We start from the raw sequence: 10,210 nt of genomic DNA on the forward strand, positions 1-10,210 counted from the left end.
TTCAACGTTTTGTTTTTTCAGCTGGCTTAAGAAGACTTTTACTTTTGATATTTACCAAAGAAAAGCAAGAAACAGTTCAATTAATATTTGATATTTTTTGGTGAATTTCTTTGCTTTACTGTACTTTTATAGGTTTAGTGATTTAATGGTATCTGCTGAATAATGCAGAAAGTTCGTTGGAATGTCGCTTTCTTTGTTGTCTTTTTGTTGACTAACAAAACATTTTGAGTCTTTCAAAATAATTTGAATAAAATTATCTTTGGTTTTGAACCATTCAACACACATGTTAATGTTACTAGTGAGCACATGAGATCACAAATTCACAATTCACAAATTGCCTGTATCACTTCAACCCTCTGTTATAGACATCTCTGAGTATGCTTTTCTTTTGCATTTTCTTCTACTAAGTCGCCCCAAACAAAGTCCAAAACCAGATCTTTCCTTGTATTTGCTTGAACATACTTTTACTGTGATTGTTGATCACTAGATTTTTCACTCCTTCCCCTTTTTCTGGATCCCCTGCTTCTCTTTCAGTAAGCAATAATATCCAAATCACTTCATATTTTAACTTGTAATCCGATTCTATCCACTTTTTGCATCTAAATTTCGCTGGTATATTTTCCTTGTCACTATTTTTCTGTTATTGTGATTTTGTTCCCTAGTTGTCCCGTTGTTTTCTCTGTTTTGTTTGAATTTTATTATTATTATTATTATTATTATTATTATTATTTTGTTCAGCTCTATTTTCTCCAAGGAAGGAAAAAGGAAAAGGGGTTGAGAATGGAAGAAGCTGCAGGGAATGCTGTTTTAGAAGTTGGAAAGGGCTTAGCTGCTCCTGTAAGGCGTCAATTTATGTACTTCTACAACTACAAAAGCAACTTTGACGATCTTGAAAAAGAAATTGGAAAGCTCAAGGATGCAAGGGATGAGGTGAAGGATAAGGTTGTTGCGGCTCAAAACAACGTGAAAAAGATCAAACAGCAGGTTAAAGACTGGCAGAGGGATGTGGATTCCATCATTGTTGAAGCAGAGCAGTTGATTCAAGAGAAAACAAACAGCCGATGTTTCAACTTGATCACCTGTTACAAAAATAGCAGGAAAGCATCGAAGAAGGTGGACGCTGTAACTGAATTCCTGCAGGAAAAAGAAACATTCAGTGAAGTTTCCCTTCCTACCACTCATGAAGACATTCGGCTTAAGAACAGAGATTACGAGGAATTTGAATCAAGACGCTCAACTTTGAATGATGTGTTGAACGCTGTAGAAGATGCTGAGGTGGGCATTATCGGGGTTTACGGAATGGGTGGCATTGGCAAAACCACGCTGGTCAAAGAAGTCGGTCAGCAAGCCAAGAAAAAACAGCTCTTGGATGAAGTGGTTTTCGTGGAGGTATCTGATGAACCAGACCCTAAAAAGATTCAAGATGAACTAGCAAATCAGTTACTTCTGAAATTTGAGCCGGAGGCAGAAAGAGCAAGCATGTTGTATGCAAGATTGAAGACAGGTAAGAAAATCCTTGTAATTTTGGATAATATCTGGGAACAATTAAATTTGGAGGCTCTCGGAATTCCTTGTGGAGATGATCGCGGGGGATGTAAAGTATTGCTGACAGCAAGAGATCTTAATGTGTTAACGAGTATGGATTCTGTGAAGTGTTTCCCAATGGGTTTTTTACCTGAAGAAGAAGCTTGGAGCCTTTTTAAAAAGATGGCAGGTAATCAAAGCTACAGAATTTTCACATTTTCTTACATATTTTATTATTTTTCACAATTTTAATACTTATATCATATTCTTGGCCCCTCCAGATCTGTAGGAAAAGTTTGATTAATTTGGATTTATGAACATATAAATTTTACTACCTTTTATGGTTTTACATGGAAAATAAATAAATAAATGCGCCAAATTTCGTTGCTCAATTTCACTTTATACTTTGTTACATATCCGTCAATTTGATAAATGAATATAACAATTATTTTTTTATCTAAGCACATAATGTACTATCTAAAGTTAGCATAGCAAATTCAAAAGTAATTTTGAAACATTTATAACATATGCAATATATATTTTTGCCCCTTTGACCAGCAATCCAACTCCCCCTGCAGGTGATGTTGTTAATCAAACAATTATTAAGCGGAATCATCTGCCGAACAACGTATGTAAGGAATGCAAAGGTTTGCCAATTGTCATTACTACCATAGCAAGAGCATTAAGGAATAAGAGACGTCCATCTCAATGGGAAGATGCTTTGCGAGAACTGAGAATGCCTTCCCCCACAAAGTTTGCAAAGTTACTGGAAAAGGGATACTCAAAGATAGCATTGAGTTACAATTATCTAAAAGATGATGAACTCAAGAGAACTTTTATAGTTTGTAGTCTAATGGTAAATGATACTACCATTTCAGACTTGTTCAAATACATTATGGGCTTGGATATTCTTGAAGGAGTTATTTGTACAATGGAACAAGCGCGAAATAGACTAGAAAGTCTTGTCTGTGAACTCAAGGACTCCTGTTTGTTACTTGATGGGCGAAACAATGAACATTTTTCTATGCATGACGTTGTTCGTGCAGTTGCCATAACAATTGCATATAAAGATCAACATGTATTTACTGAGCGAAACAACATGGAGAGAGAATGGAGTAATACAGATGAATTGAAAATGTGCTCAAAAATCTCGCTAGCTGATACTAGTGTGATTAGTGAGCTTTGGCCTGAAGGTTTGGATTGTCCAAAACTTGAATTTTTCAGTATGGTGATGATGGTTTCTTCTTTCTAAATCCCTGAGAAATTTTTTGTAGGGATGGGTAACCTCAGAGTTCTAAGTTTACTTAACATGAAGGTGTTGTTCTTGCCGTCATCTCTTAGTCTTCTATTTAATCTTCAAACATTATGTTTAAATTATAGCAATTTTGCAAATATAGCAATTATTGGAGAGTTGAGACAACTGAAAATTCTTAGCTTGCAACATTCTAAGATTAGGGAATTGACAAGAGAAATAGGTAAATTGACTCAACTAAGGTTGTTAGATTTAAGTAATTGTTGGAATCTAAAAGTTATCGCATCAAATGTTATATCATGCTTATTGCGATTGGAAGAATTGTATATGAGTGGATGCTCTATTCTATGGAAGGTTGAAGGACTTGAGGTGTTGAATTATTTGTCTCAACTGACAGCTTTAGAAATAGTCATTTCTGATGATAAGTTTTTGCCATATGACTTGTTTTCCAAAAAGTTGGAAAGTTACAAAATATCAATAGGAGATTTGTTTTCTAGTTTTGGTTTGTAGTACATTATTGGTGATGTTGGGATTTTTATGCGTATTTAGAGCTTTTCTTATGATGAGCATGCCACATTAAGAATGTTGAAATTGAAATTCATTTCTGTCATAAAAATTTGGCCTGAGCATTTTCAGTGCTTCAAGAATGTTGAATTCTTATGCTTAGACAAATTGGAGGGTATCAAGAATGATGTTTATGAATTACACAAGGAGGGTTTTTCACAATTGAAACATCTCCATGTCCATAATAATTCTAACATCATGTGCATTGTTGACTCAACAAGTTGCATACCTTCTGTTGCCTTCCCCCTCTTGGAGTCTTTTATTCTTTTCAATTTGATTAACTTTTAAATTATATGTTATGGTCAACCCACAACAAAGTCTTTCTACAACTTAAAAGTTATAGAAGTGCTAAGTTGTGCTAAATTGTTAATTATCTTCTCATTCTCCAATGCCAGCAAAAGCCTTCCACAACTTCAAAGAATTAGGGTGTAAGACTGCGAGAATATGAATGTGATTTTTGCTGTTGAAAGAGAAGACATAGTAAACAAGAATGAAGTGTTTGATAAGATTGAATTCTTTCAATTACGCTTCTTGACTTTGTTTAATCTTCCAAGTATTGCAAGCTTCTACTCAGTAGCAAATACACCTTCAACATTGCAAACCAGACAGGTGGAATCATCAATTAATTTGCAGTCCAATGAAATCTATTCTGAGGATGAGCTAGTTGATACTGTCACACCAATTTTTAACAAAAAGGTAATTTGGTTTATTATAACCTTGTACTCATCTTTTATGTATTTTATATTTCTTTATATTATTCTTATCCTTTTGCTCAATCCTTGTTGTGATTTAAAATTTCAGTTAAATCTCTTTACTAAATATTTCTTGTCAATGTTTAGACATTTAAAACTAACTTTGGAGATACAATTTGTGTGCCTATATAGTATGCTGTCTTATCAGATGGCATACTGTGATAAATATTTCCATGACTGATACACAAAAGAGAGCTTTATAACATTAATTGCATGTCATATACTATTGTTTCTCGGCTTCATATGGTAAAATACTGAAACAAAAATCAACACTTTTGAGCAGGTTGTTTTCCCTAGTTTGGAGGCCTTAAGTCTTGGAGCAATCAATTCTGAAAAGATATGGGACAACCAACTTCCGACAATATCTTGTGGCTATCAAAATTTGAAAAGATTGATTGTGCGTGGCTGTCAAAAACTAAAATATGTATTTCCATCTCCGATAATCAAAAGCTTTGAGCAGCTTCAACACCTTGAGATAAGGTATTGTAAGGAATTAAAGGAGATTGTTGCCAAAGAAGAGGGAGCAGAAGCAAATGCTATATTTATCTTTCCCCAAGTAGCCTTCCTAAAACTTAAAGACTTGCCAGAACTTACAACTTTCTACCCTAGTAAACACACTTCAGAATGGCCAATGTTAAAGAAGATGGAGGTGTGTAATTGTCATAGACTGCACATATTCACTTCAGAATATAAGGTACGATCCTTTTTCTATCTTAATAATAATAAGAAAAAATAATAATTTTTGTCTTACAAGAGCGCATTAATTTACAAAACCATAATTCTGTTTTTAATTTATTTAAAAAATCTTTTGAAAATCTTTTTGACAATAAATAAAGAAAAAAAATATAATAAATAAACCTAGTACTGCATATATTTTTAAGATTTACAAATGTTTTTTGTATCATTTTACCAAAAATACTTTATGTGCAGGTTATTGTCCCCAATTTGGAGGCCATAGAACTGCATTCAGTTAATTCTGAAATCATATGGGATAGTCAACTAGCGACAATATCTCATTGCTATCAAAACTTGGAACGCTTGATTGTGGTTGGATGTGAAAAACTAAAATTTGTATTTTCATCTTCTGTGGCACGCTTTGAGCGGCTTGAACACCTTGAGGTACGCAATTGTAGGGTTTTAAAGGAGATTATTCGAAAAGGAGCAGAAGCAACTCCTACATTTATCTTTCCACGAGTAACCTTCCTACAACTCGAAGACTTACCAGAACTCGCAAATTTTTATCCTGGAGTTCATACTTCTGAATGGCCACAGTTAAAGAAGTTGGTGGTGTGTAATTGTGACAAAATAAAAATATTCACTTCAGAATATATGAGCTTCCATGAAAACAATAAGGGTCAACTTGATATTTGGGAGCAACAAGCCCTCTTCTTGGTCCAAAATGTAAGTGTCATTTTCCTTCTTTAATTTTTTTCTAAATTAACTAACATAAAAAATAAACATATCTTGTTAAATAAATATATCTTTAATTTTTTCTTTACCAATGCATCGATTCAAAATAATTTGCTCATTTATATAAAGATTACTTGATATTTATGCGTTGAATTGTTTGAGAGAGTTTCAACTTCAACTTGATTTTGTCAAATTGATCTGTAGATTAACTCCAATTTGGAGGAATTAACATTAAGCAGATTGGACGACATGGTAACATTGCAGCAGCAGTTTCCAGAAAACTTCTTCAGCAGAAGTGCAGTACTTAGAATAGTAACAGAAAATGAGATCAAAGACGATAGATCTACAAATATTCCGGTTGGCATCCTTCAAAGATTGAATAATTTGGAAAAACTCGCACTGAGAGGAGGTTCGTACAAGGAAATATTCACATGTGGAGAGGATGAGAAACGTATGGAGACATTGGTACAAATAAAAAGTTTGGAGTTGAGCAATCTTTCTGATGTGAAATACTTGTGGAGGAATGACTTCAAACTAGACGTTGTTCTTCAAAATCTTGAAGTTCTAGTAATATTTAACTGTGACAGAATGATAAATGTGCTACCATCCTCGGCATCTTTCCAAAATTTAGCAGTTTTGAGAGTAAGTTTCTGCGCAGGATTGATAAACATAGTCACGTCATCCCTAGCAAAACAATTAGTACAGTTGAGAGAAATGGAAATAAAATATTGCAGATTGATGATAGAAATAGTATCGAATGAGAAGGATGTGATAGTAGAAGATGAAATTGTTTTCAACAAATTGAAGAGGTTGTCACTAAGCCATTTAGAGTGTCTCACATGCTTCTACCCTGGGAAATACACATTGAACTTCCCATCTTTGAAAGAATTAATTGTGCATGATTGTCCCAAGATGAAGTCTTTCTCTGGAGGAATCTTAAACACACCAAGTTTATTGAAAGTTCAACAAAAAGAGTGGGATAAATATGAATGGTGTTGGAAAGGTGACGTTAATACAACTATACAACATATGTACAAAGGAGAGGTATGTATTCTGTTAACAATTATTTTTCTTTGATTTTCTTATTCCCCTACAAACTTGAATCGTTGGCAGTATAATTCAAGTTTATTAATAAAAAAAAATATATATTAAAATTTAAAATTTAAATGTAAATAAAATTCATAAATATTGAAAACTTAGAAGTTTAAAAACTTATAAAAGATAATAAATAATAAAATATATATTGTAAATATAATAAATATTCTTTGTATTACCATGAAAAATTCGTCCTGTCCATTTCATGCTAAATCAAATTAGATTTTGACACAAATTAAAGTTACAGCTATTTGCATGACACTTAGTTTGTCTACATTCAAAATTTATATTTTAAAAAATACAATAAAACCCAAAAAATGAAAGGTAATTCATTCTCTACTCTGTGAAATGCTACATCATCAACGATACGACCTACCATCAATTCAATAGAAAAATTGATATTTCATTTGAGGTTCAATGTTGATAAAAAAAAAAATGGATGAAAGAAGTTTGGGAAGAGGAAAAGAAAGTGCTCAGTATATTTGAGAATGGATAGAGAGATTATCTTCATGTTAATCTCAAATTAACGAGATTAATTACTTCTTCATCACCGCACCTTCTCTTCTCTACCAATAGATTTTGAGGAAAAGTAGATTTATTTCACCTAATAGGGCTGCTGGTTAGGGATTTGAGTGAGATTTCGCCTTTATATATAGGAGGGTTGTTTGTCTCTTAAATTACTTAGGTGCCCTCAGCAATTTTCTAAATGGCTGTGTTGTCATTTGGAATGAAACGCCGCGTTTTAAGGCGAATGGTGAGCTATATATGAGTGCATGTGGACTTTTTCACCTTGAGTGGGCAAAAATACTTAGAATTATTATAATTCAAGATTACATAGAGAAATTACAAGAAATTATCTGCTCTAGATAATAGTAAATTGAAATGTTATGCTATTATTGCTATCCGTGATAATATAATAAGTATGAGTTACATCATCCGAAATTATTTGGTGTAAAATCTATCTCATAGTCTTTTTTTTTTTTTTTTTTTTTTTTTTTAGCTCAGTCCAACACAAGACCTCTGCATAACCTAAAATTCATAAATATTGAAAACATAAAAGTTTAAAAACTTATTGAAGATAATAAATAATAAAAATTCATTGTATTACCATTAAATTTGTCCTGTCCAAATTCAGAGGAGACCTATGACAATTTCCTTAATTGTCTTGTCATTGGCTTTGCTTGGTGCTTGCTAGACATAAATTAAATTAGATTTTGACATAAATTAAAGTTACATAGTACAATGCTATTTGCATCACACCTAGTTTGTCTACATTTAATATATATATATATATATTTATTTATTTATTTATTAATTTTTGCTTGCTTCTGATTAAAAAAATATATATAAAAAAAATTATTACATACCGTGTGAAATGTTAAAGAGAATATTAATTTTGATATGATTTATATGATTGATCTTCAGGTTAACTCCAATTCGGAATTGATCACGCTAAGTGGAGAGGTCATCACATCTAAATGGCAAGACCAGTTTCCAGAACATCAGTTTTCCAAAGTGAAAGTTCTTCAGATCATTAAGGATGATTCAACACACTTTTCAATGGATGTCCTTGAGAGATTTAACAGTCTTGAAAAAATGATACTAACATTGTGTTCATACAAAGAGATTTTTTCATGTGGAGAAGATGAGAAATGTGCTGGGATGCTCACACAGATAAAACAACTGGAGCTATTTGGACTTTTTAATTTGAAGGACATTTGGAAACAAGACTCTCATATGGACTCAAGTATTCAAAATCTTGAAATGCTACATGTTGATCGTTGCCACACTTTGATTAATCTAGTGCCATCTTCAACAACCTTTGAGAATCTAAGAACACTGTGGGTACAGTGTTGCGATGGATTGATAAACTTAGTATCATCTTCAATAGCCAAAAGTCTGGTGCGACTCAAAGAAATGTCAATATGCCATTGTAGACTGATGACAGAAGTAGTATCAAATGAGGGAGATACAGAAAACAATGAAATTATTTTTGACAAATTGGAGTCATTGTTACTTTATAATTTAAAAAGTCTCACAAGTTTCTGCTATGGGAATTACACGTTCAAATTCCCATTTTTGGAATACTTAGATGTGAAAGAATGCCCCAATATGAACACATTCTCTCGAGGAGTCTTAAGCACACCAATCTTAGACGAAGGAGAGGAGGTTTGGTATGACAATGAAAACTGTTGGGAGGGTGACCTTAATACTACTATACAACATCTTCACAGGAAAGTGGTAAGTATTCACTGAACAATTACTTTATTTGGATTTTCTTATTCCCATAAGCACTTGAGTACTCAATAATATATATTTTTTAAAAATATATACTTAGAGTCATTGTTTATATACACTACCATAAAACATCATGATCATGAAAAAAAATTCTTTTTATCTTCAAATTTCTTTTTCTTTGATTAGCTATCATCAATTTATAGTTCAAAATAACACTCCCTGCTGTTATTATTTCTGTTTTTAACATTTTGTGATTTATATTTACAGTATATTCAGAGTTCTGAAAAGAATTCGGGTCAAACTTCGATAAAATCTCCAGAATAAGGGCTCTTTATTCTTCTTGTATGTAGCTTGTGAGACATTATTTCGGCTCAAGTTCCGTGTGTTGAGGTCAGATTGTTTTTAGCCTTATTGTTCTGCTTTAGCTTTCCTTCATTGTGAATTTGATGCCTTGAAAGTGGATAAACAGCTTGATTCTTTCTTCATTGTGTATTGGTGATATTTAAATTGTTTGAAGATTTGTTTGGACTGCTTAAACATTGAGTGGTTTGATACCTGTACATGGCAGGTAGGTCAGAAACTTCCAGGCAGCTCTTCCAATAGTGCTTGAACAACAGAAATGTATTCTCCTGTCCAAAACACAAAGAAGTTGAGTTTTTAGTTAATGCATTTTATACCTTATGGACAAAGAAAGTGTCCTGCTGCTTCGTAATTTGGTGGTCTCATCCAAAATCCTATCAAATGGTCTCCATCCAATCCATATTTTGTGTAACCCTTTATGCAGGGCTTATGGAGAGAATAATCCCAAAAGACATAAAAACTGCAGTTTCGGGTTTACCCACAATTGACTGCCTTACAATCCTTGGATTTCAATCTCCACCGTTCAGAAGTAGAGTGTGTCTCATGAACAACATGTCCAAAAATCAGAAACGATCGGACGGCAAACGAGCTCCAGATCACGATTTGATGATACACTGTTAGACTCAAATCTCATATTTCTTCTCCGTTTCTCTTTGTTTTTGCCTCACTCTCTGGATGATGGCTCGCTAGAAAGGACAGCCACTGGAGGAGAACACTCACTCTCTCACGTTTTTTACTGCTGGACAATGAAGAAGATGAAGATAAGATGGAGTTGTTTTGAGCCTAATTTGTTGGACTACTCACCTCCATAAGGGAGAGAATGAGGTAAGCCCAACCCAACACCAGTTGCAACTGACGTTGTGCCACTAGAAGTGCTACTTCCTGTGCTTGCAAAAGTTGATGCCCTCCCCCCAAAAAGCACGGTGGTAGAATCACCAAAGCTGGGGCTCCTTGATCTTTCGTTAGTAGGGCCTCTGCCTCTCCTTCTCTCTGGAGCTCTGCTAGTGGCACCTTT

At 33.5% G+C, this 10,210-nt stretch overlaps 2 protein-coding genes and 1 non-coding gene across 5 annotated transcripts; 2 read left to right on the forward strand and 1 right to left on the reverse strand.

Annotated features, from left to right (window-relative positions):
- The first annotated feature begins 313 nt into the window (after window positions 1-313).
- Window positions 314-3,190, forward strand: LOC116126191 (disease resistance protein At4g27190-like). 2 transcript variants are annotated; one of them, XM_031411895.1, is made up of 3 exons: window positions 314-612; window positions 739-1,714; window positions 2,103-3,190. In XM_031411895.1, exons 2-3 carry the CDS (start codon window positions 781-783, stop codon window positions 2,774-2,776), a joined length of 1,608 nt encoding a protein of 535 aa, XP_031267755.1. In that variant the 5' UTR covers window positions 314-612; window positions 739-780; the 3' UTR covers window positions 2,777-3,190. The 2 variants fall into 2 exon arrangements, with proteins under 2 accessions (XP_031267755.1, XP_031267756.1); XM_031411896.1 differs by having other exon boundaries at window positions 314-533.
- A 195-nt stretch (window positions 3,191-3,385) lies between these two features.
- On the forward strand, window positions 3,386-9,813 carry LOC116126182. 2 transcript variants are annotated; one of them, XM_031411886.1, is made up of 8 exons: window positions 3,386-4,036; window positions 4,376-4,786; window positions 5,023-5,493; window positions 5,707-6,546; window positions 8,023-8,838; window positions 9,103-9,225; window positions 9,404-9,483; window positions 9,620-9,813. In XM_031411886.1, exons 1-6 carry the CDS (start codon window positions 3,785-3,787, stop codon window positions 9,157-9,159), a joined length of 2,847 nt encoding a protein of 948 aa, XP_031267746.1. In that variant the 5' UTR covers window positions 3,386-3,784; the 3' UTR covers window positions 9,160-9,225; window positions 9,404-9,483; window positions 9,620-9,813. The 2 variants fall into 2 exon arrangements, with proteins under 2 accessions (XP_031267746.1, XP_031267745.1); XM_031411885.1 differs by lacking the exon at window positions 9,620-9,813 and having other exon boundaries at window positions 9,404-9,571.
- On the reverse strand, window positions 7,069-7,152 carry LOC116126234. The gene has a single exon (XR_004127447.1). It is a non-coding gene; the product is annotated as a small nucleolar RNA U30 (small nucleolar RNA).
- Window positions 9,814-10,210: the final 397 nt, after the last annotated feature.

Source organism: Pistacia vera, unplaced genomic scaffold (assembly GCF_008641045.1).
Source record: "Pistacia vera cultivar Batoury unplaced genomic scaffold, PisVer_v2 Contig177, whole genome shotgun sequence".
In the NCBI taxonomy this organism is placed as follows: Eukaryota; Viridiplantae; Streptophyta; class Magnoliopsida; order Sapindales; family Anacardiaceae; genus Pistacia; species Pistacia vera.

Bases quoted from the DNA above. Each gene is read 5' to 3' on its own strand.
- LOC116126182 (XM_031411886.1), top strand. From the start codon at position 3,785: ATGAATGTGATTTTTGCTGTTGAAAGAGAAGACATAGTAAACAAGAAT. The intron at 4,787-5,022 runs GTACGATCCTTT...CTTTATGTGCAG, and splicing joins TATTCACTTCAGAATATAAG to GTTATTGTCCCCAATTTGGA. The intron at 5,494-5,706 runs GTAAGTGTCATT...ATTGATCTGTAG, and splicing joins CCCTCTTCTTGGTCCAAAAT to ATTAACTCCAATTTGGAGGA.
- LOC116126191 (XM_031411895.1), top strand. From the start codon at position 781: ATGGAAGAAGCTGCAGGGAATGCTGTTTTAGAAGTTGGAAAGGGCTTA. The intron at 1,715-2,102 runs GTAATCAAAGCT...CTCCCCCTGCAG, and splicing joins CCTTTTTAAAAAGATGGCAG to GTGATGTTGTTAATCAAACA.